The sequence below is a fragment of the Hemitrygon akajei genome, chromosome 29 (genome assembly GCF_048418815.1).
Source record: "Hemitrygon akajei chromosome 29, sHemAka1.3, whole genome shotgun sequence".
NCBI classification, from domain to species: domain Eukaryota; kingdom Metazoa; phylum Chordata; class Chondrichthyes; order Myliobatiformes; family Dasyatidae; genus Hemitrygon; species Hemitrygon akajei.
The window spans coordinates 17,413,337-17,439,470 of record NC_133152.1 but is presented as its reverse complement, the minus strand read 5'-3'; the positions used below and the strand labels follow the sequence as shown (position 1 = coordinate 17,439,470).

Here is a 26,134-nt window from a genome sequence, read left to right as displayed (position 1 = left end):
CCACCATTCCGGGAATTAACCTTGTGAACCTACGCTGCACTCCCTCAATAGCAAGAATGTCCTTCCTCAAATTTGGAGACCAAAACTGCACACAATACTCCAGGTGTGGTCTCACCAGAGCCCTGTACAGCTGCAGAAGGACCTCTTTACTCCTATACTCAGTTCCTCTTGTTATAAAAGCCAGCATGCCATTAGCTTTCTTCACTGCCTGCTGTACAAAGCTGGAGAAGGGAAAAGATCATGGGATGGGAGGCCTAGGGAGAAAGAATGGGGGAGGGAAGCACCAGAGGGGGATGGAGAACAGGCAAGGAGTGATTGTGAGAGGAGCAGAGAGAGAAAAAAAGAAAAAGAGAAAAATGGGGGGGGGGAGAGAGAGAGATATGGATAGATGGATAAATAAATAAATAAATAAACAAACAAACACACACACACACACACACACACACACACACACACACACACACACACACACACAAATAAATAAATAAGGGATGGGGTAAGAAGGGGAGGAAGATGCATTAAACTGCATCTGCCATACATTTGCCCACTCACTCAACCTGTCCAAGTCACCCTGCATTCTCAAAACATCCTCCTGACATTTCATACTGCCACCCAGCTTTGTGTCATCAGCAAATTTGCTAATGTTACTTTTAATCCCTTCATCTAAATCATTAATGTATATTGTAAACAGCTGCGGTCCCAGCACCGAACCTTGCGGTACCCCACTGGTCACAGCCTGCCATTCCGAAAGGGACCCATTAATCACTACTCTTTGTTTCCTGTCAGCCAGCCAATTTTCAATCCATGTCAGTACTCTGCCCCCAATACCATGTGCCCTTATTTTGCCCACTAATCTCCTATGTGGGACTTTATCAAAAGCTTTCTGGAAGACCAGGTACACTACATCCACTGGCTCTCCCTTGTCCATTTTCATAGTTACATCCTCAAAAAACTCCAGAACATTAGTCAAGCATGATTTTCCCTTCATAAATCCATGCTGACTCGGACTGATCCTTCTACTGCTATCCAAATGTGTCGTAATTTCCTCTTTTATAATTGACTCCAGCATCTTTCCCACCACTGATGTCAGGCTAACCGGTCTATAATTCCCTGTTTTCTCTCTCCCTCCTTTCTTGAAAAGTGGGACAACATTAGCCACCCTCCAATCAGCAGGAACTGTTTCTGAATCTATAGAACATTGGAAAATGATTACCAATGCGTCCACGATTTCTAGAGCCATCTCTTTAAGTACCCTGGGATGCAGACCATCAGGTCCTGGGGACTTATCAGCCTTCAGACTCAACAGACTATCCAACACCGTTTCTTGCCTAATATAAATTTCCTTCAGTTCATCATTTACCCTAGTTCCTTTGGCCACTATTACAACTGGGAGATTGTTTGTGTCTTCCCTAGTGAAGACAGATCCAAAGTACCTGTTCAACTCATCTGCCATTTCCTTGTTCCCCATAATAAATTCACCCGTTTCTGTCTTCAATGGCCCAATTTTGGTCTTAACTAATTTTTTGCTATTCACATACCTAAAGAAGCTTTTACTATCCTCCTTTATATTCTTGGCTAGTTTACCTTCGTACCTCATTTTTTCTTGGCGTATTGCCTTTTTTGTTATCTTCTGTTGCTCTTTAAAAGCTTCCCAGTCCTCCAGTTTCCTGCTCATCTTTGCTATGTTATACTTCTTCTCTTTTATTTTTATACTGCCCTTTACTTCCCTCGTCAGCCACGGCCGCCCCTTACTCCCCTTAGGATCTTTCTTCCTCTTTGGAATGCACCGATCCTGCACCTTCTGCATTATTCCCAGTAATACCTGCCATTTTTGTTCCACTGTCTTCCCTGCTAGGGTATTGTTCCATTGAACTTTGGCCAGCTCCTCCCTCATAGCTCCATAGTTCCCTTTGTTCAAATGTAATACTGAAACATCCGATTTTCCCTTCTCCTTCTCAAATTGTAGGTTAAAACACATCATATTATGGTCACTACCTCCTAATGGTTCCTCTACCTCGAGGTCCCTGATCAAATTTGGTTCATTGCACAACACTAAATCTAGAATTGCCTTCTCCCTGGTAGGCTCCAGTACAAGCTATTCTAAGAATCCATCTCGGAGGCACTCCACAAACTCCCTTCCTTGGGGTCCAGTACCATTCTGATTCTCCCAGTCTACCTGCATGCTGAAATCCCCCATGACAACTGTATCATTACCTTTGCGACATGCCAATTTTAACTCTTCATTCAACTTACACCCTACATCCAGACTGTTGTTTGGGGACCTGTAGATAACTCCAATTAGGGTCTTTCTAACCTTAGAATTTCTCAGTTCTATCCATACTGACTCTACATCCCCAGATTCTATGTCCCCCCCCTTGCAAAGGACTGAATATCATTCCTCACCAACAGAGCCACCCCACCCCCTCTGCCAGTCAGACTGTCCTTTCGACAAGATGTATATCTTTGAAATTCATTTCCCAGGCCCTGTCCGCTTGAAGCCATGTCTTAGTTATTCCCACAACATCGAACTTGCCAATTGCCAACTGAGCCTCAAGCTCATCTACTTTATTCCTTATACTTTGTGCATTCATATATAATACTTTTAATTCGGTACTCCCCTCTCCTTTCATATCAATTCCTATTTCACTTGGCCATACTGTATGATCTCTTCTTGAGCTTTCTACTCCATTGATTCTGTTGTCCTTTTTAACTTTTCTTATTTTCACTTTCCCTTTAACTCCATCCTTATATTTCCAGTTCATCCCCTCCCCCCCACTACTTAGTTTATACACATCCGTGTTGCAGTGGCAAACCTGTCTACCAGAATGCTGGTCTCCCGCCTATTAAGGTGCAACCCGTCCCTTTTGTACAATTCGTCCCTACCCCAAAACAGATCCCAGTGGTCCAAGAATGTAAATCCTTGCTTCCTGCACCAGTTCCTCAGCCACACATTCAGATCCATTATCTCCCTGTTCCTGCCCTCACCAGCACGAGGAACTGGAAGCAAACCAGAGATAACCACCCTGGAAGTCCTGCTTTTCAGCCTTCTTCCGAGTTCTCTGAAGTCACGCTGCACAATGTCCTTCCTCTTCTTCCCGATGTTATTTGTGCCGACGTGCACTACCACTTCCGGCTGTTCACCTTCACCCTTGAGGATTCCCTGCAATCGGTCAGTGATGTCCTGGATCCTAGCACCAGGGAGGCAACACACCATCCTTAAATCTCGCCTGTTGCTGCAGAAACCCCTTTCCGTACCTCTTACTATGGAGTCCCCTACTACCACGGCTCTTCCTGATGTCTGACTCCTCGGCTCAGCTTCTGCACCAATTTTCAGCTCGCAGACCTGTCTGCCTCTCAGACTGGCAGTATCTTCTGTCCTGACAGCTTCCAAGAGGGTGAACCTGTTTACGAGAGGTACATCCCCTGGGGTCTCCTGTACTTCAAGCATCCTTTCCTTCCTCATCGTCGCCCCCTTTCTCTCTTCCAGTATCCTCGGTGTAATGACCTCACTGTAGGTCCTGTCCAGAAAACCCTCGTTTTTGCGGATAAGCCTAGAGGTCATCCAGTTCTTTCTTCAGTGCTGCATCATGCTCCTTCAGAAGCTGAATGTGGACACACTTTCCACAGCTGTAGCAGCCAGGGGAACCATCAGTGTCCCTGACCTCCCACATCAAGCACGTAGCACACTGAATCAGCTTAGCGGTCATGTCTTCACCCTCTGCAATTGTGCCTGGCGTAGTCTCCTCGCCGAAGACTCTCGAGCCAAAGACTAGCACTTTTCACACCAGGCACTTCCCTCGACCAGGCCGCTTCCACAGGATTCGATGGCTCTAGTCTGGTATCATCTCCAAATTTGCAGTCATTCCCAAGACCAAGTCAATGATGCCATTTATGAATAACAGTGATCTCTGCAGTAATCCCACTGGAGAATTGTTTTCTACATTATTCCAAATTGAACAACAACATTTTATTGCTCCCAGAATGCAGTAGCTAATTGCTTCCTGTTAGTGATGATGCTATGCTAAGTGGTTATGCTTAGCAGACTTTGTTAGAGTCATAGAAAAGTACAGCACAGAAACAGGCTGTTCGGCCCATCTAGTCTGTGCTGAACCATTTAATCCGCCTACTCCCCTTGACCTGCACCAGGACCAAAGCACTCCATACCCCTAACATCCACGTACCCATCGGAACTTCTCTCAACATTGAAATTGAGCTCGCATGGACCACTTGTGCTGGCAGCTCACTCCACACTCTCACCACCCCTCTGAGTGAAAAAGTTACCCCTCATGTTCCCCTTAAACTTTTCACCTTTCACCCTTAACCCATGTCCTCTAGTTCTAGTCCCCAACCAACCTCACTGGAAAAAGCCTGCTTGCATTTACCTGATCTACACCACTCATAATGTTGCATACCTCTATCAAAACTCACCTCAATCTTCTACATTCCAGGGAAAAAATTCCTAACCCATTCAATCTTTTCTTATAACTCAGGTCCTCTGGACCCGGGAACATTCTTGCAAATTCTTGCAGCACTCTTCCAATCTTATTTACATATTTCTTGCAGGAAGGTGTTCTAAGGCACCTTTCCATTTGCAAACTATATTTAGAGCTCATTGTGATCTCGACAAAGTAGACCACTGATTCCTATTGAAAGGTAGGGCAGACTCTTAGGGCCTGGTGGCCCTCTTCTACTGCTATCTTTTTGTGTCGTACGGTCTCTACTCTTTCAACTCAACGCCTCTTACATATTCCCTCTGGTTCCTTTTACCGTTATCCTACACCAATGAGTGAACTTCTCGGACTCTGGTTAAGATGGCAGGCCTCGCCAGGATGTGAGACGAAGCTGATCACGGGGAGAGCTTGCGAGGCCAGGATCACTAGCTGCCACAACACAATGCAGCCAAGTCAATTTATAAACAATGCTGACAACAAAGCTACAGGACGGTCATAACCTTTGACCTCACAATCTACTCCGCCATGGCCTCACATCTTATTGTCTGCCTGCAGTGTACCTTCTCTGTAACTGTAACACTTTATTCATCAGTGTGTTATTGCTTTCCCCTTGAAATTATTTCCTCGCGAAGAAATGATCTGCAAGGGAGGCATGCAGATCCCTGTACCTCGCCACATGAAAATAATAAACCAATTTACTAATTTTAAAACATCCCTGATTCGGTAATATGGAGGCTGCAGATGCTGGAAATCAGGAAAAACGCACAAAATGCTGGAGGAACTCAGCAGGTCAGGCAGCATCTGCGGAGCTAGGCCAGAGAGTCCGATTGATTGTGGACTTCAGGAGGGGTAAGACAAGGGAACACAAACCAATCCTCACAGAGGGATCAGAAGTGGAGAGAGTGAGCAAATTCAAGTTTCTGGGTGTCAAAGAGGATCTAACCTGGTCCCAACATACTGATGCAGCTATAAAAGTAGGCAAGACAACAGCCATATTTCATAAGAAGTTTGAAGAGATTTGGTTTGTTAACTAAAAGCACTCAAAAACTTCTATAGATGTTATCATGGAGGACATTCTGACAGAATGCATCGGTATGGGTGGGGGGATGCTACTGCACAGGACCAAAAAAAAGCGATAGAAAGTGGTCAAATAAGACAGCTCCACCTCAGGTACTAGAGCCTCCGTGGCATCCAAGACATCTTCAAGGAACAGTGACTCAGAAAGGTGATGTTCATTATTAAGGACACCCAGGGCATGCCCTTTTCTCACTGTTACCATCAGGGAGGAGGTACAGAAGCCTGAAGACACACACTCAGCGATTCAGGAACAGCTTCTACCCCTCTGTCATCCGAGTCCTAAATGGACATTGATCCCGTGAACTACTACCTCACTTTTTCTAAAACATATATATCATTTTTATTTTGCACTACTTGTAAACTATTTAATATACATACAGTGGCATGCAAAAGTCTGGGCACCCCGGTCAAAATTTCTGTTACTGTGAATAGCTAAGCGAGTAACAGATGACCTGATTTCCAAAAGGCATAAAGCTAAAGATGATACATTTCTTTAACATTTTAAGCAAGATCACTTTTTTATTTGCATCTTTTACAGTTTCAAAATAACAAAAAAGGAAAAGGGCCCAAAGCAAAAATTTGGGCACCCTGCATGGTCAGTACTTAGTAACACCCCCTTTGGCAAGTATCACAGCTTGTAAACGCTTTCTGTAGCCAGCTAAGAGTCTTTCGATTCTTGTTTGCGGGATTTTCGCCCATTCCCTTGCAAAAGGCTTCTAGTTCTGTGAGCTTCTTGGGCTGTCTTGCAGGTCTATCCACAGATTTTCGATGACGTTTAGGTCGGGGGACTGTGAGGGCCATGGCAAAACCTTTAGCTTGTGCCTCTTAAGGTAGTCCATTGTGGATTTTGAAGTGTGTTTAGGATCATTATCCTGTTGTAGAAGCCATCCTCTTTTCATCTTCAACTTTTTTTAAAAACAGACGATGTGATGTTTGCTTCCAGAATTTGCTGGTTTTTAATTGAATTCATTCTTCCCTCTACCAGTGAAATGTTCCCCGTGCCACTGGCTGCAACACAAGCCCAAAGCATGATCGATCCACTCCCTGTGCTCAACAGTTGGAAAGGTGTTTTTTTCATGAAATTCTGCGCCTTTTTTTCTCCAAACATACCTTTACTCATTTCAGCCAAAAAGTTCGATTTTAACTTCATCAGTCCACAGGACTTGTTTCCAAAATGCATCAGGCTTGTTTAGATGTTCCTTTGCAAACTTCTGACGCTGGAGTTTTGTGGTGAGGATGCAGGAAAGGTTTTCTTCTGTTGACTCTTCCATGAAGGTCATATTTGTGCAGGTGTCGCTGCACAGTAGAACAGTGCACCACCACTCCAGAGTCTGCTAAATCTTCCTGAAGGTCTTTTGCAGTCAAACGGGGATTTTGATTTGCCTTTCTAGCAATCCTATGAGCAGTTCTCTCGGAAAGTTTTCTTGGTCTTCCAGACCTCAACTTGACATCCACAGTTCCTGTTAACTGCCATTTCTTAATTACATTACAAACTGAGGAAACGGCTACCTGAAAACACTTTGCTATCTTCTAACAGCCTTCTCCTGCTTTGTGGGCATCACTTATTTTAATTTTCAGAGTGCCAGGCAGCTGCTTAGAGGAGCCTGTGGCTGCTGATTGTTGGGAGAAGATTTGAAGAGTCAGGGTATTTATAAAGCTTTGAAATTTGCATCACCTGGCCTTTCCTAACAATGACTGTGAACAAGCCATAGCCCTAACAAGCTAATTAAGGTAAAAGTTATCTGAGAGCTCAAATTTCTTGGGGTGCCCAAACTTTTGCATGGTGCTCCTTTCCTTTTTCCCCCCACTCTAAATTTGTACAAAACAAAAATAATACACTAATCTTGCTTAAGATGTTGAAAAGAATGTTTCATCTTTAACTTTATGACTTTTAGAGATCAGTTCATCTTCTACTCACTTAACTATTCACAGTAAAAGAAATTTTGACCGGAGTGCCCAAACTTTGCATGCCACTGTATATATAATTATTGTAATTTATTTACTTTTTTTCCCCTATATTATCATGTATTGCATTGTACTGCTGCTGCTAAGTTAACAAATTACACAACACATGCCGGTGATAATAAACATGATTCTGATTATGTTTACTTCCCTCTACAGCCTCTACTTCCCCTTTTCTTTTCTACTTCCCTCTAAGTTGCAAAATGCTTCTAGCACTTTATGTGTGTTGCTCCAATTTAGTAACATTCTTCAGGGGAGGAAACTGTCATCTTTCGACAATCCAGGCCATTTGCGCAAGTCTAGACTGCGAAACCTTCTAATTAATCACTAACTGTCTCTTTTCTAAGTGAGGTGCAAAACCACTTCCAAACTGTAACCACACCAATTGAGCCGACCTTACGTCTGATTGGTGATAGCGGTACAGCGGCTTGTGTTCCAAAGCCACAGGTTCCATTAGGGCCTCGGGTGCTGCCTGCACAGAGATGCCGTGTTCTGCCTGTGACTGTATGGGGTGCGTCAGGATGCTCCAGTGCCTGCCACATCTGGAAGATGTGCCGGTCTGGAACGTTAATTGGTTGCTCGCCAGTGCGGGTGGCACCGTGGAGAGATTTCTGACTGGTTGCACATCTGTCTGGGACGGAGGGGGCCACCGCACAGCCGCAGAGAGTTGCAAACTCAGCCCGCTCCATCGTGGGCGCCAGCCTCCCCAGCACCGAGGAAATCTTCAAAGAGCCGACGCCTCAAAAAGGTGCCGTACCGGAGTTTGAGAAGTCCACTCATTGGTGGAAGATAATGGTAAAAGGAACCAGAGGGAATATGTGAGAGGTGTGAGTTGAAAGAGTAGAGACGGTACGACACAAGAAGATAGCGGTAGAAGAGGGCTTCCAGCCCCTAAGAGTCTGCCCTACCTTTCAATAGGAAAGCTCAAGACATATCCCCTTCTCATAGCTACCATCAGGGAGGAAGTACAAGATCCTGGAGACACCACACTCAGCGATTCAGGAACAGCTTCGTCCCCTCCGCCATCAGATTTCCAAATGGACATTGAACCCGTGTGCACTACCTCACTAGTTTTTGCTCCCTTTTTACTTACTTAAATGAATTTTAAAAATATATTTCTTATTGTAATTTACAGATTTTCATTATTATGTATTACATTGTACTGCTTCCTCAAAACTGACATGCAGTAAGCCAGTGATATTGAACTGGATTCTGATTCTGAATTGAAGGTCATATGGAAAAGAGCCACCTGAAGGGAAATTAATGGGGGGATGGGGTTAATGGGAATGTTCTGAGCTAGCATTGACTTAATGGGCTGAGTGGCCTCCTCCCCTGTTGCAACAAAGTAGGACTGTGATACGAGCGGATTGTCAGTCCTCCCCATACGCAGGCTGGCTCGTTGGTCAAGGCGAAGATGAGGTGGAGCTTCCCTGGAATGACATCCCTTTGGAAAAGCAATGAGGAGGAATTTCTTCAACTAGAGAGTGGTGGATCTGTGGAATTCATTGCCACAGGCAGCTGTGGAGGCCGAGTCACTGGTTCTATTTAAAGTAGAGGTTGATAGGTCCTTGATTAGTCAGGCTGAAAAGGTAATGGGAGAGAAGGCAGGAGAATGGGGTTGAGAGGGATAATAAATCAACGAAGATGGGGTTAGGGTTAGGGACTCGATGGGCTGAACGGCCTAATTCTACTCCTATATCATGGTGTTATGATATACTAAAATTCAAATACCTGACCCAAAACAAGCTACTTTGTTTCTCACTCGGAATACAAATACACCTTAGTCCCAACGAAGGAAATTTGCCTGCCCCTCACAATTAGCCTGGAAACTGTATCAAAAACATTGTGTCTCCAATCTGTCCATAACCCACATCTCCATCCCTACACAAATAATTACCTGGCTTCTTTTCAAAAGAAATGACTCTGCACACGTCAGTTCGGTTTGAAGTGTGCACTGTCACTGTTTATTCCTACACAAGGAAAAACTGTATTTTTCCAAACCTGTTTTGAGGCCCATGACCCTTTCTAGAAAAAAACTGATCATCTCCAGGTTCTGTTAAATTTTAAGCTGATTTGTCAATATTTCCTCTCTCCTGCAGGCTACAAACATCATCATCATAATTACTGTTCTTCTGAATCACCCGAAACACAAAATCTGGCAGCTGCTTTCTCCCTGTCAATTCGTCACACCCTCTACCCTGGGTCATTTCCACCAGCCCATAAGAGACAAGACAATCGGCACCGTAACTTCTGACCCTGGAATCGTTCTGTTTCGATCCATCTAACAAGCCGGGGAACTCGAAAGAAAAGCGACGCTGCTGACTGCAACCTCGAAACAGCGAGCTTCTGGCCTCCCCTCCCACAGTGGCAGGAGTGATACCCCTCTCTCCCTTGTTACTGAGAGAGAACCCCAATGCCAGGGTCAAACTGTTGGGGGAACAGTGGCTTTGGATGGACACTAGAACATGGTCTCTTTCGGCGTTTTCTATTATTTGCAGGCAGGAGAGGGAGGGGGTTGATGCTCTACTGCTCGTGCTAAAGTTTTCCTGTCATTCTTTCGTTGGGGTTTTTCTTCTGTTTCGTGGCTGTCTGCAAAGAGTAAGAATTCCAGGCTGTATATTGTATGCATTCTCCCTGATATTAAATAGAACCGTTGAGCTTTCTGAGGCACAGCCCGGAGTATTAATTAAAACGTGAATAGCCATTAAACAGCAGCTTGAACAGATGCACTGATGCTCACTCACCTGCAGGTTTGATAACTGGGTGAACGCCTTCTCACAGCCAGGGTGGGCACACTTGTACGGCCGGTCGCCAGTGTGGATCCTGCATTGAAGAAGGTACAAATTTGCATCGCGTCACGCAGGAAATGCTGCTTACTGCGCTGGAGACGGGCGGTCAGGGACACTCACTACTCCTGGTGAAAGGCTATCCTCGTCCCACTGTGGGGTGGTGGGGGAGCCCCCATTATAAGCCATACATTGCTGAGAGACTGTTGTCAGAAACGGTCACAAAAATGGACTGCCATTCGACACTTGCGATTTGACTTCAAGCACCCCAATCCACGTTCTCTGGGACTTAGAGGCATAGAGTAACACAGCACGGAAACAGGCCATTCGGCCCAACTCATCTATGCTAACCACGGTGCCCACCAAACTCATCCCTGTGTTTGGCCCATATCCCTGTCTAACCATGCACTCGTGTGGCGGAGTGGTTAAGGCGTTGGACTAGCAATCTGAAGCTCGTGAGTTTGAGCCCCAGCCGAGGCAGCGTGTTGTGTCCTTGAGCGAGGCACTTAACCGCACACTGCTCCAGTCCACCCAGCTGAAAATGGGTACCGGCAGTAGGTCGGGGGTTAACCTCGCGATAGACTGGCGCCCTATTCAGGGGGGAGTCTCGTACTCTCAGTCACTTCACGACTGAGAGCACCAGCCTGATGAGCCCAGAAGGCTCAGGACAGACTTTAACTAACTTTAACCATGCACTCATCCAAAAAGCACCTGCCACCAGCACTTTCCCTGACAGCTCATTCCATGTACACACCACCCTCTGAGTACAGATGCTGCCCCACAAGTCCCTTCTAAATCTTCTCTCCTCTCACCTAACCCGATGTCCTTTAGTTCTATACCCCCCTTTCCTTCCATGTGCATCCATGTCCATCATCATTTTGTGCACCTCTGTCAGACGTTGCCCCTAACCTCCTACACTCCAAGTAGAACAATACAGCAGAGGAACCGGCCATTTGGCCCACAATGCTGTGCCAACACAGCTAAAACACAAATCAAGAACACCCAAACACCAATCCCTCCTACATTCACCATGTCCATAGCTTTACAACTTGCTTACATCTCTGTGTCTATCCAAACGTCTCTTAAAAGCCTCTAATGTATTTGCCTCTACCACCACACCAGGCAGCGCATTCCAGGCATCCACCCCTCACTGGGTAAAAAAACTTATCCCTCACATCCACCTCGAGCCCACCCCCGCTCACCTTCAAGGCGTGCCCTCTGGTATTAGACATATCTACTCTGGGAAACAGATCCTCCCTGTCACTCTATCTGTGCCTCTTGTAATCTTTTAGACCTCCATGAGATCTCCCCTCAGCCTCTCACGCTCCAGAGAAAACAACCCAAGTTTGTCCAGCCTCTCATGACAGCACACGCCAGGCAGCATCCTGGTAAACCTCTTCTGTACCCTCTCCAAAGACTCAATATCCTTCCTGTAGCGGGGCAACCAGAACTGTCTGCGATACTCCAGATGTGTCCACCCGCTCCCAAGCCCCAGACCCTCAAGTCCTAGCAGTTTCCTCAAACCTTCTCTCCATGTGAAGATGACCTGCAGGAGCTGGGCCGAACGCAGAGAATTAGGAGAGGCTGGGTGTGTACCTTGGTTGCCATGGAGTCACTAGGCCAGATGATCAGTAGCTGCCCTATATTGCTCCAAATGGTAATCACAGGCATCCCTACACATGATGACATCAAAAGTCTATAGACTTTTCAGTAACAGAGCTAAAACATACACCCCTTCTCTCTGACAGCCTCCTCCCTCACCATCTCCACCAGCCACCCTTCCTTTCCATATCACCACTACGAAGAGGGAGTGGGAACAATTGACCGTGAGCAGATTGGATTGGATAAGCGGAGAAATGATTTCTTTAAAAAAATCTGGCTTGCAAAGCCATCCATCAAAGCTCCACAGACCCACCTCGTGTGCTGCTGCAAGTGAGAGAGCTGGCGGAAGGATTTCTCACAGTAGGAGCAGTGATAAGGCTTTACTCCTAAGTGGATGCGTAGGTGCTGAGCCAGGTAGGAAGCATTGGCAAATGACTTGGAGCAGTGTGGACACTTGTGAGGTTTCGCTTCCGTGTGGGACTTCGAATGGATCTGCATTTCGGACTTGGAGAAGAAGGTCAAAGGGCAGATTTTACACCTAGAGGGGAGAGAGACAGAGAGAGGAACAGGATTTATTAACGAAAAGCATGTACAAGCCAAGAAGTTCCAGCCAGTTTCCCAGCTTCTAAATACTTAACAGACCCAACAAAACACCAGCTACTTTCCAGAGTCTGGTGCCTGTACGTGGGTTCGAGTCCTGCTACAGAGACGGGTGGGAGCTCTGGCTGGAACCTCTGATGACCCTACACATACTCGCTTGGGGGGAATGTTAAAGAGCCCATGGTACTTTTATAAAGAAGGATAGAAGGATTACTTTTGGGACTCGAACATTGTTTATTCCTCTATCCATCCTTTCTGAAGAGCCCCAGAGTGAATGGTCATGATATATTGCTGTCTGCAGGAGCTAAGCTTAAGTTGGGCGCTGTGTTTTCTACATCACCTGTGGTCTGGGCCTGCTCAAACAAGTACTGTAGGTGCTAAGCTCAACGCTGCCACCTCCTGGCAGTGGAGATCATTGCAGAACACTCAGGAGTCCAAACACAAGCTGATTATAAAACCCTAGCCCAGGGTGCAGGACTCAACACGTCAATGATACTGTTGTTTTTGAGGGAAAGAAAGGTGACGAACTCAATCAGCCTCCAAACTAGATACTACCTTCACATACACAGCAGTCTTTATGAGGACATATGTCTAGGGTTAATGCACGGCAAGAACTCGGAAGGTCGAAGACTAAGGTAGAGGCTCAAAAAGGTCATGAGGGATGGGTCACCAGGGTTGGAGGTCCACACAAGTCTGGAAGCCAATGACCAAAGATCAAACACAAGATCGGCATGCTGGGATGAATTCCAAAGTCAGAGGCCCATCACCTCTGAGTCTGAGAATTCTGGGACAAGGACCGGAGCCCCAGAGGTGGCCTATCCTGAAAACAAGAATAGCCGAGATTCTAGCACCTAACTGTTACCCTGTAACTTCCTTCTGTCCAGGTCAATCACAGTCCAATCAGCAGAAGCTTTCTTCTAGGCATGTAGAAGCTCCTCTGGCAGAAATCACTATCAGAGGATGAATTCTGGAGTGGAATGGAAATATCTTCTCCAAAATTCTCCATCCAGGGACGTGTCCAACCTCGGAATGGGGAGATCCCCAGTGCAATGGTGAGCTGCTCCAGTAGGGTGAGCTTCACACTGGAGTAAAGCTGGGAAGAGATCCTGAAACATCCCCTAAACTGGAACCCTGCCTTGAACGGAAACAACTGGCCCAGAATAATGAACACCACGTAGGGATAGAGGGGCTCCGTTCTCGAGCACACCTCCAGAACAGGAGTTTAACATTTTAATTTTAGGAGATTAACTACTCTGGAAGATAGCACTGATTTAAGGCTACTAAATTTTCATTGCACCCTGACCAACTGCACAACTCCCAAGCAGGCTCACCTTGTTAAATAAGGGGAGACTGCTCCTATTGCCAACAGTATCAGACCCCGGATCTATGCAAAAGTTTAACGGCACATGGGGACTAGTGGAGGAAGTTATTTATGCAACAAATGTGATCTGCAACACCAAAAAGGAAGAATTTGCTTCCAAAACGGAATTCAGTAACTACTTGGAAAATAGGAACTGTAAGGAATGGAGCAACTGAGAATTCTTTTCTTGAGCAACCTGGGCCAATGGCTTCTTCACCTTTTTTGATTTGCTGAATCCTTTTGAAATTAAAAAATGCCCGGAATCAAAGTGTTACAGGCCTTGCTCTACTTTAGGCTCGCGGATCACACGGTGACATGGAAAGCAAGCTAGCCCTTGTTTAACGTGAGACATTTCGGAAGGATTTAAAAGCTTGAGGTCCCAATTCTAAGCTCGTCTCCCATGGAAGCCGAATCTTTTACCTCTGTCCTCCTCTTTCTTCCCAGAAGCCACACCCTGTACAGCTGTCTTCTGGCGTGACACAAGAAGTTCTGCAGACGCAGGAACTCTTGAGCAACACACACACAAAACGCTGATGGATGTCAGCATCTAGAGAAGGTAATAAACGGCAAACGTTTCATGCCAAGGCCCTTCATCAGGACTGGGAAGGAAGGGGGACCCTCCATAGATGCTGCCAGACCTACTGAGTCCCTCCAGCTTGTTGTGCGTGTTGACCTGCTGGTGTAACCTGCAGCCCACCCGCACTGCTCCTGAGATCAGGTTTCTGAGCTTTCGAGTGACACTATTTTCCAAGTGGTACTCTACCGCTTATTTTCCAACCTGTACGTTTTCCCATCCTTAGAAGGCTCGTTGCCCGAAGCCAGAATGGGATAGGGCACCACGAGGACGGGCGGCCCGATGCAGTTTTCCCCTTTTATCTTCTTCCTCCCTCGCTCGGTCTTCAGGGTGTTGGCCAGGCCATTCTTACTGGAGTGTGCAGGGTCCATCCCGTGGTGGGTAATCAGGCCAGAGATCAGGCTCGGGGAGGAGACCTCGGTGCGCCCCTGGCTCACCAGGGTAGGGGTCGTCACGCTGATGGAGTCGCAGGTAACAGTGGGTGAAGACAAGCTGAGCCCTGGGGAGGAAACAAATGGCATGGAAATTTAGGAAATCCAACTCGAGCTTCCCAAACATGTACATTTCCTCTCCTATCAGATTTCCTGTTCTCCTCCGGCCCTCTGCCACTTCCGCCCGTCAACGAATAGCTTCTTACATCATCTCCCCTCTCACCTGGTCTCACATATCACCTGCCAGCTGGTACTCCTCCCCTTCCCCACCTTCTGCCCTCTTCCCTCCATCCCTGATGCATCCACCTGCAGATGTCAGAAGTCTGAAGTGTTCCCAGTATCTTCTAATCCAAAGTCTGCTCCTGTGACGAGACACCGACTCTGCAAACTCCACCTCCGCCCAATGAGAAAACTCCAACTCCTTCCACAAAATCCTGCCTCTCCCCTTCCTTCATCTACCCCCGTTCAACTGTTAAGTAGATCATTCCCTGGACATTGTTGTCCAGGGATGTTACCACACCACTCCCTCGGTCCTCCATCCCTCCCTTTGCTTGCAACTTAAAATCTCTCTCTTCCGATTCTAACCCTGGTACTCCATCCATGGAAGCCGCTTCAACTGCTCAATATTTCAGCAACTTCTGCTTGTGCAACCCTCGCTCAGAATTCCAGTTCCCGAGGATGGCGGAGGCCGGATCACTGGATATAACTAACGTCGGGATGGATAAATACTTTGAAAGCAAAGGGTTGAGGGTTACGGGGAGCCGGTGTTGAGGCCAGCATCAATCAGCCACGTTCCTACTGAAAGGCAGGCGGGCAGTTGAAGGGACGGTTGACCCACTGCTACTCTGGTATTCGAAGTGCGCTCGTGGAGCGGTAATTGGTTACGCCGCGTGGAAGTTTGTCACGGCCCTGTCACGTCTGCCTTTAATGTTGACAAAGCACTTTTTAAACAGTGTGGGAAAGACAGAGGCAGAGCCCAGCGGTGCATTCTGAAGTCCAGTGACTAACTTCTCCCATTTCCTCTACTGCACATGCACGTTGCAGACTCACAGTCCACGACTCCATGCTGTTGTTCTCCCTAATCCAGTCAGCCAGCCATTCAAGGCCAAAGCCAATCAGATTGGCATTTCCCTTGCAACTGGGGAGGCAGTCACCTGACCCACTATGCTGGCTCTCGGAGCAATCCCAGTTCCCCACTCGTGCCCTGGCACTCGTCAACCTGTTCCCGGACTCTACCATCCTCCACCTACTCTGCAGGCAATGTCTAGCACTGATTGACCTACCAGCTGGCACCAGGAGGCAGAAGTTACCGGTGCCAGGGATGCCAGGAGCGTTAGGGGAACACAAACCAACTCCTTCATATGCAAGGTATAGTTTACACAGACTTGGAGCCCCGGGAGGAAGGTTTAGCAGATAAGCGCTGGAATTCTGCTCACGGATGAGCATATTCTGAAATCCCAACATAGCAGACAGGGTGAAGGAGGGATCCAGGCCTCAAGCTCGGCAGGGGTTCAAGGTGTCAGATGACCAGCACCTTCAAGGGCATTAATGGACGGGCTTTTAAATGCTGGCTCAGACTCCAAAGCCCACAACCCAAATGAGAAATAATAATTTAAAAATGTTCCCTGAAAGACCATGCAAACTCCACGCAGGCAGCATTTGAAGACAGGTCTGAACCAGGGCCTCTGTGTGGTAGTAGCGGTAACTACTGCTCAACCAGGTCACAAAACGTCAAATCGGTTCGGAAATTCAACAAACATTTGGCAGTGGCTGTGGGTACAGCAAACACAGGTAACCTGCACCAAACAATGGTGCACAGTGAAGATTTTAATCACCAGATCAGCGAGCTCTCGTTTACCATCAGCTGATCATCCCATCAGCCACCTTTGCACTTCAATAGAATTCAGACAAAAGTACAGTGCAGAAACAGGCTATTCAGCCCATCTAGTTCATGCCAAACCATTTAAATTGCCTATTCCCATTGACCTGAACTGGGACCATAGATCCTCCAAGCACCTACCATTCATGTAATTATCCAAACTTCTCTTAAACACTGAAATCAATATTCAATGTCAATCTGCAGGTGGCATTCTAGCATTGACCCGACAATCTCGTCTCCCACACCAAGGAAGGATTCTAAACCAATGCAAATTATGCTTGGCATCCGAAGGAACTGGGTTTTACATTCCTCCAACAATCCTGAATTCCTTCATCCCACGTATCTGTCACCTTGTGACTATGCTCTGGAATTCCCTCCAGAAATCTCAACCTCTCCAACTTTACAACCTTCCTCAGAAGTTGTCCCTTTTGCCAAGCATGAGGGCCCCTTTGTTTCTCTAAGCTCCTGCGAAGCACCAAAAAGGGACTATTTAAATGCAAGTTGTTGTTGCCACCGTTACCAAGCACACGAGTGTTGGGATCCCAGGACTGGAACTGGGTCGGCATCAATATGAAATCTGAATTAGTTACGAGGGATCATCGGCTGTGACTCTTCAAAAATAAACTGAACACACTTCATTATCGTAACTTTTTCCAATGTATTTGATTACATTTAATTTATTTATTGAAGTACATCGTGGAGTAGGCACTTCGAGCCTCACCGCCCAACAATCCCCTGATTTAACCCTAGTCTAGCCACATGACAAATTACAATGACCAATTAACCTACCAACTGCATCTTTGGACTGCGGGAGGAATCCCACGTGGTCACGGGAGAACGTACAAGCTCCTCACAGGCAGCGGCGGGAATGGTCAACGTATTGGAGGGTTCACTGAGGATGGAGGTGTGTAGCGTAGAGACCGAGCACACATGATGACAATGAGCTGGCTGGAAGCAGGGAATCGGAAGTTATCAAAATAGTGGAAGGTGAGAGAGATGCCTCAGGTGTCAATGGGAAGGGAAGACAGGATGAAGTCTGGGGGTATAGAACAGGGTTCAGTGGCACAACAGGCAGAAACAAAGAGCCTAACAGGGCAGCCCTGTTTATGGTTCGTGGGTAAGGGATAGAAGTGAGCAATATGGGACTGAGGCACCAAGGAGGGGAGATCTCCTGACTTTGAGAAATCTGTAACAGGTACTGTGTTTGCTAACAGGATGAGGTGTTGGAGAGTGGTCAATACCCCAGCAAAATTTAACACTAACCGATGGCTGTATAGTGAGTGGAGCTGGTAGAGATTGCTGCAGTGAGCAGATCTTTCTGAATCTCGATGTTTAACCATGGTGTGTGGTATTTGCGATTATACAGCTCCGACTGAGCAGAGGCGCACTTGACTGCCACCTTGTGGCGAGTATTAAACACAGCATCGCCCGTTACTGCCCAACAGGAGAACCTCCAAGGTCAAACTGCCTGCATTAAATCATGTCCCTTCTTTACCCTGATTCAACCCAGACCTCTGTAATAACAAGTGTGGTGAAATTTCAGATCCACAGCTCTCAGTAAATGCTCTGCTGAAATCATTGAGAACTGGCATTTGATACTTCAGAGGAAGTGCAGATAATGATGGAGGTTTATTATAGAAACCATCAAGACTCAAAGGTCTGAGGTTCAGCGAAAGGTTGTGCAGAAGAGGACTTTATTTCCTGAAGCACAGGAAACTGTGGGAGGACCTTACAGAGGTGTATAAATTCACAAAATCTCTGGCAGGTGCTCTTTTTTCCCTCGGGAAAGGGATCAAAAATAAGAGGCCATCATTTTGAGGCGAGAGAGGAAAAATATGAAAGGGACCCAGTGGTAATTTCATGCAGAGGTTGGCACATATCTGGAACGAGCTGCAGAAGGAATTGGTTGGAGCAAGTAAGCAACAAAGTTAAATATACTTGGACATGTATGTGGGTGGAAAAGGTTTAGAAGGATAATGGTCCAGACACGAGCAAATGGGGCTAGCTTGGCAAGGACAAGATGGGCTGAAGGGCCTGTTTACAAGTTGTTTTACTCTATGACCAGGTTACATTTGTGTAGTAGACTAAGCAGGTTAAGGCTGACCCTCGCAGCCCTGGTAGGGTCGGTACCAGGTTAGATCTCGCGAGCTGTCACCTGGGAACAGGTGGAGCTCTGCCGACATCACCTGGCATCCGGGAGTGAGTATAATGCATTATCGTTCTCAGCACACCTCCTCATTATCCTTTCCTGAGCGCGATACTGAGGCACCCTCTCAGAAGTCACAGTGTTATTCCCACACAGATCTCGCAAATGTTCTCGGCCTCCAGAAACAACAGAAACATCCAAATATAGGAGCAGGAGTGGCCATTCATCCCTTCCTTCTGTTCTACCATTCAACTCAATTATGGCTCGACTTCAGTGTATGTTCCTGCTCTGTCCTAAACCCCTTGTTGCTTTTTGTTTCCATATATATTGTTCAAATATATTCAGCAATGTGGGCTCCACAGCTTCTTGTGTTACAGAATTCCACTGTTAGCCCCAAAAGCCTTACTGAGTTGCAAGATAGTGACCCGTGTTTCTATAAGCCCAGCCACAGGAAACTGTCTGCCTGTTGAGCCCAGTCAGGATTTTGTTCATTTCAACGAGATTTCTCTCATCCTTCCAAACTTCAGTAAATTCAAGCTTCATCCGTCAAATCTCTCCTCCTACAACAGTCCCACCAGTTCAGGAATCTGTCTGGTGACAGTTTGCCACACTCCTTCTGAGGCAAGTGTATATTTTCTTAGATAGGGGGAGGAAAACTGCACACTATGCATGATCTCACCAGTACCTTGTGCTGGAGCAGTCACACAAACCCATACCTGCATCTGTCCTCAAAACCTCTTGTACCAACTCGCCGTCTGCTCGCGGCCCTTTATAACAGGCTGACTGAATAGCAGGCGGCCCTTGTTCTCTCAAGCTGGGGCTAAACGTAGATCTGAGCGTGACGTGGGTCAGCCAGGTTACATCTCCTGCTGTGTCAGGGCTGATGGCTGCCGAATGGCCGGGGAGAGTGTGCATCTGGAAGAATCTAATGCTCTAGACCATTACGTGGTGGCTGACGTCATGTAACACAGAATTTCAGGTATGCTCCAGGACGAAGGGGCCAGATCTGAGACATTCTCACTCTTGACTGACCTGCCCAACGCCCATACTTCCCAGATTCTGACAATAAATGTGCTGAGTCCTCTTTTGATCAACAGCGCCACCTGGTGCTGAAGCTGTGGCACTGCAGCTACCCGACTCACCCCATTGATCTCTGTCAAACAAGAATGGCTCCGGCAATATTGGGGGGGAAAAAATCAAAACATCCGAATCTCAGGAGCAGGCTACTTAAATTCCAACCAGAGCCACAAACCTGCTTTCCTCATACACCCTAGTGACCCCAGAGGGCTCTAACTTCATTTCTTCGATTGGAAAGTCAGGCAGCTATGGAGGCAAAGCTATCCCAGCATCCACAGGGAGAAAGAAAGTCCTCTATAAAGACAAGGGTTTTAATAAAGACTTCCCTTCCTATATACAGGAACAGGCCCAGTTCCACAGGAAATCAACGTTTAAAAACAAAAGGACTAGGAATGAAAGTGGGCCACCTGAACTCTTTATTTATAATAAAGTGGCAGCTGATTTGACTTCAACCAAGTCTTACCTACCGGCGAGAAACCTTTCACTCTACCACCCTCTGCTCTCATCACCTTGATTAATTAACTCATGGGCCTCAGACAGGAGAGCAGGTTATGCTTCTATCCTTCCTCCACCTACCCCCGCCCCCCCCCCCCCGAGGTGCTACAAAGGAGAACGGGCAAGCCACAGAAAGCCCAGTACCCCCAGTGGGTGGGATTCATGAGCAGAGTGGGCTTCTTGCTCCTGAACCCCACCTCCCCCTCCTTAGGACACAACTGAAGTCATGAACCCAACAATCAGTGAGTGTGTCCGCTGGGAGGTCAAGGGGTTGCTGAGCTACAGTTACCAAGAGCCTGACCACAGGGGTCAGCAATCAGCTCTCCCACAAACAAAAACAGCAGGCGATTATTTTTCAAACACATAAAATGTCAACCCGGGGGCTGAGTTTGAAGTCTTGTAGCCTCCATTAATTCCATTGTCGTGTACTCCTCGTTGAATCTGAGTTAACTTCGAAGGTTGCAAGTTTCCCACCTTTTGATGCAATTTCTGCTCTTGAATCAGAGGCTTAATAACGCAGTCATGGGCAGAGAAACAAGATGAGGGGCTGACATCAGGGCAAATGGGTGGCACACATTAAAAACAGGCCCAAAGCTGGCTGACTTTCTCCACCCAGTTGCCTCTCCCCACCCTGACCTACGAGAGCCAGTGTTCCCGTTTCCGATCGCTTTCCCTGCTAATACTCCGACGGCCCTCAGGATCTGGAAACAAACTGAATGCTGACACTCCCTGTCAGGATTCGGGTGTAAGGAATAGAGCAGCAAAGCTTATAAACGTGATACAGATTATTAAGTTACTGCAGAATGTCCGTCAGCAAGTCAAAGAGAAATGACCATGTTTCAAGCATAAACCTGAAACGCTAAACTTCAGGTTTCTCTCCTCAAAGACAACAGGAGTATTTCCAGTCATTTGTCTTCTTGTTACCCATCCCCGTGTTGCTGCTTTTGAACCCTGGATGTTGACCTACAATCAGCAGTTTTATAACCTCATGACTTTCCAGGAATCTATCCGGCTGTGGAACACAGATCCAGATCCAGCTCATTTTCTTTCCCGTGTCCGCCCCTCTTTGTCAGGCCATGGGATCAGAATCCGCTCCACGAGGGTGTTTATTCCAGCCCGTGCTTTTCAACAAACAGAAATTCTGCTGCCGATTATTCTTCAACACATAACAATGATATGTGATTGACTGGTTGCATCACAGCCTGGTATGAAAAACCAATGCCCTTGAACAAAAAGTCCTACAAAAAGTCGTGGCTATGGCCCAGTCCAACACCAGTAAACCCCCTCCACCCACTGAGCACATGAAATGCCACTGGAGGAAAGCAACATCCATCATCAGGGACACCCACCACCCAGGACATGCTCTCTTCTCACTGCTGCCATCAGGAAGAAGGTACAGGAGCCTCAGGACCCACACCACCAGGTTCAGGAACAGTTATTACCCCTCAACCATCAGACTCACTCGCCCCATCACTGAACTGCTCCCACAACCTATGGACTCACTTTCAAGGACTCTTCATCTCAAGTTATCAATACTTATCGTTTATTTATTATTATAATTTTTCTTTTGTATTTCCAGTTTGGTGCCTTCTGCACACTGGCTCTACGTGCTGTTGGGTGCGGTATTTCATTGAGTCTATTACAGTCACTATTCTACAGATTTGCTGAGTACGCCCACAAGATAATGAATCTCAGGGTTGTATATGGTGACGTACATGTACTTTGATAATAAAACTTAACTTTTAATTTTGAACTTTGATACTTTAGGGGCCGTGTTTTAAACCTCATAGTCTCCACCAATTTCATCACAATTGGATTTAACCTTTCTAACAACTTAGAAATGTAAGAGACAATTCATAATCTCAGAAGGCTGTAAGCTCCCCGTGTAAGTTCCTTATTGCAAAGTGCTACAACAATCCACTTTTGTTTCAACCTCCCTTTCCAACTCCTGCTCCTGAAGTTGGACGCTAGCCTCCATTGGCCAGAAACCTACAGCATTATAAGCAAAGGCAGGTCGACCCCACTCTTAGCACATGAACCAGCGCGGTACATCACGCTCCACGGAAAAACAGGTCAGGTAAAAGCCAACATTCAAACAAGTGTGTGAGAAAAAGGTGCGTCCTTACAGTTCGGAGTACCTGTTACAGAACTAGTGGCGGGCCGTGCGTGGAGCGCCACGTCTGGCTGCGGGGTCTGGGCGTGGACCTCGGACAGCTGCTGCGGCTTGAGGATGGACAAGGGCGACTGGCCGCTCTGCGAGGTCGACGACAGCAGCAAGGGCTGCTGGGACTGCACGGACGAAGGGGGCACGTGTGGCGGTCGAATCTTCTCCGCCATCAGCTGCTCCTTGATCTTGTTTATCAGCATCAGGTTATCGAGCTGGGGGGGAGGGGGCAAAGACATCAGAGAAATGAGACATTGCAACACCAAGAATGCAAGACAGGCTTACTAAGGGAAGTGGAGCGCATGGGCACAGAGACGTTGGGGTGTCCCAGCACAGAGTTCCCCAGCTAACTGGCCTGTGTGAAAATGAGGTAGGTACCATACCCACTGTCCTACTACAAGTAACCACTTCCTTCAATATCCACGTCTTCTGCTTCTCTTTTCTAGAATCCCTTCAGGCCTCCACTCAGGGATTTCAGATGGGTTGTGCCCCCCCCCCCAAGATATTTAATGGTGGGAGTTAACCCTGTCCCTCCTGGATACGTGCAGGTCCAATTAAATCCCATCCTCAGCCGAAAGTGGAGGAGAAACGCAGGAGAAAGTACAGCCCACTCAGACCCAAGACGCTGCACACAATTGAGCCCCAACGAGCAGCAGTCACATCAGCACCGACAGACTGGGAACTTCTGTGACTGGCTACCTGGTCTCATTCACCACCCAACCCCGCGGGGGAGCTTCAGCCGCCCGTCCGCCGGCTGGCCCCCTGCGCGAAAGCCGCTGCAGACACGCAAAGCCTTTGCCTCTGGGCCGCGTTTGCATCCTGCGTTCTGGTGACTTTGGATAGACCGCAGCAGGGGCAAAGTGCTGCAGGGACTCCCTCTTGCCTCGGCGAGAGGAAGTGGCACTAGGTGAGGGCACACACCACCCCACGCAGGGACGGAGAAGGCACGGGGTCACGTGGAGCCCCTTCAGGGACAATAGAAACACTCTTCCCTATAAACAGTGAACCTGAGCCCAGAATAAGCCGGGCCAGGATCAATTGCTTTGTTTGTGTGAATTCTAAACCTACCCCGTGGATCGCGTCGCCCATTTCAAGTGGGCAATCTCGCGATACCTCCAGCTTTAAAGCTAGATGGATACAGACTAAGCTTCCCTCGATGGCTCCCAATCACGGGCACATCAGTCCCAGCCCTGGCAGAGTGACCGCCACAGTCTACTCTCTGCAATCTCGAGCCTCGAAGGAGAAATGGCCACCCAGTCCGAGGTGACATGGTGGGGCTGTCAACCGAGCTTCCCGGGACCCGGACTGAGCCCCAAACGGTGAGGCATAGCACATACGTGGCCCCCAAGAAGCTGGGTACCTCAGCCGGGTCTGCAGCCAGGGTGAAGGGGCAGTGTCCATCCAAACAGGCATAGAATCCTCCCACCCCATCTTTATCCGGGGCCTGGTGGTGGGACAACATAAGGAGCCAAGGGACCAATATGCTGGAGGGGTGTGGACAGCGCACTGTGCTAATTGATTTATTTACGCCACCTGTACCAAGACACAATGAGAAGCTTTCGTTTGCCTGTCATCCAGACAGGCCACTTCACACACAAGCACACTGAGGTAGTAAAAATAAAGAGAAAGTGTTACAGAGAAAGTGCAGGGTGGTCGGTCAGAGTAAAGCGCAAAAGACCACTGTGAGATAGACTGAGAGAACAAGAAATCATCCTTATTGTACAAGATTGAGGTCTGTTAAAGAGTCGCATGACAGCAGGACAAAAGCAGGTGCGTGTTGCGAGGTTTAATCTTCTGCCCGATAGGAGGAGGAGAAGAGAGAATGACCCAGGTAGGAAAGGTCCTTGGTTACGTTGGCTGCTTTCCCAAGGCAGGGGGAAGAGTAGACAGAATTAGCGGAGGGGTAGAGCAGACAGAATTAGTAGAAGGGAAAACTGGAAGGAAGAGGTCAGTCCAGGGAGTCCTAGAACAGCAGGGATCGTCTAACAGTGAGGTCTCATTCCCCCCCCCCCCCCCCCCCCCCCAGAGGCAAACACCTTGAACCTGAAATGCACACGAGTGAGTGGTGTGATGGAAGTTCCTCCTGCCCTACCTGGCTCGTCATGGTGGGTGGCGGTGGCCAAAAGTACGGGTTGTTGAATCGCGGCTCTGCCATGGCAACTGTGCAAGAGAAACAAACACCTCAAGTTGCGGTCATTCTACGGCAAGCAAATCCCACTGCCCCCAAACTCCGAAAAAGCCAACTCTGCCCATAGATAGAATCCTGCTCCCGTGTCCCTTTCCCGAGGAAGGGGAACCCAAAAACCGGGAGCATAGCTTTAAGGTGGGGTGGGGGGGGGGGGAGATTTAAAAACAACCTGAGAGGCAACTTCTTCATGCAGAGGGTGGTCCACGTGTGGAACAAGCTGCCGGGAAAATGGTTCAGACGAGTACAATATCCAAGTGTCTTTTAAATCTTGTTAAGTACATCGACTGGGAAGAAGGTTTAGAGGAATGTGGGCCAAGCACACAGGGCAGTAGGCCAGGCTTAGCTGGGCCGGCATGGACAAGATGGGCCAAAGGGACTGCTGCTGTGCTGTACGCTACCTCTGGGAAGTCTCTTCTAAATTTTACCAGGGACAGAGTGAAGACTGTTGAGCCTGTCCCTGTAACAGGAGGAAGCTGGTCATCTGTTTAGAACTGGTGTCTCTCTGCAGTCCAAACGTGCCTCATTGTCGTCACTGACAGCAGTTATACTCATCCATCAGGGAAACGGCCTTCGGCCCATCATGTTGGTGCTGTCCATCAAGTACCATTTACATTACTCCTACAAACGTTTCTTCTTCCCACACTCCCCTGCACCCTCTCTAGATTCTGCCACTCGCCTACGCAATGGGGACAATTTGCAGCAGCCAATTACGCTACCAACTCGCACCTCTTCGATGTGATTGGAAAGCAGCGCATGCAGTCACAGGGAGGACATGCAAACTCCACACAGACAGCACCAGTGGACGGGACTGAACTTGGATCACTGGCAGTGGCTCTATCAGCTGTGCCATCCTCTTCTCTTTATTTTACTTCTACTTCCACCGTACTCTCCTCTGAACTCTCAGCAACCCCCAAGCACGGGACATTTCGTAATCATTCCCCCCCTTTTGATTCTGTTAAAAAATATTAAAATTATTACTTCACCCCATCCACCTCACTCTGAGCCAGTGATGCAGAGTCCCAACACTGCCCTTCCCCTCCATCTGAAGTAAGATAGAACTTTCACAAAAGTCACTATATTGCCATGTCAAACTGATTTCTTTGGTTGACCTACTACCCTAGGTGTATCCATCCTGTGCCACATTCTATTACAATCTTCTCACTTTACTTTCTTCTAATAGCCTGGAGTTTTGAGGGCATCCTCATTTCCTACCTGGTAGCTATCTCCCTCCGTCCTCTACTTCTGTGGTTTGACCCATTTGTCAACATTGAGCCGATAAATGAAAGGGTGTTGGCTTGGACCAGGGACCCTGATCTTATTCCTCAAGTCCTCAATTTGAAAA

The 26,134-nt window shown here is 47.6% G+C and overlaps 1 protein-coding gene across 4 annotated transcripts in view; it reads right to left on the bottom strand.

Annotated features, from left to right (window-relative positions):
- LOC140718256 (zinc finger protein 362-like) overlaps positions 1–26,134 on the bottom strand; it is a 66,254-nt gene that overhangs the window by 5,515 nt on the left and 34,605 nt on the right. Inside the window, exons 2-6 of one of the 4 annotated variants that reach the window (XM_073031758.1) lie at positions 24,697–24,764; positions 22,579–22,819; positions 14,602–14,911; positions 12,192–12,416; positions 10,235–10,313 (exon numbers count right to left, since the gene is read on the bottom strand). In XM_073031758.1, coding sequence (XP_072887859.1) covers positions 10,235–10,313; positions 12,192–12,416; positions 14,602–14,911; positions 22,579–22,819; positions 24,697–24,759 — 918 coding nt within the window. In that variant the 5' untranslated portion in view covers positions 24,760–24,764. Of the gene's footprint in view, positions 1–10,234; positions 10,314–12,191; positions 12,417–14,601; positions 14,912–22,566; positions 22,820–24,696; positions 24,765–26,134 lie in introns of all 4 variants that reach the window. The other 3 variants (XM_073031757.1, XM_073031761.1, XM_073031759.1) reach the window with 3 other exon arrangements.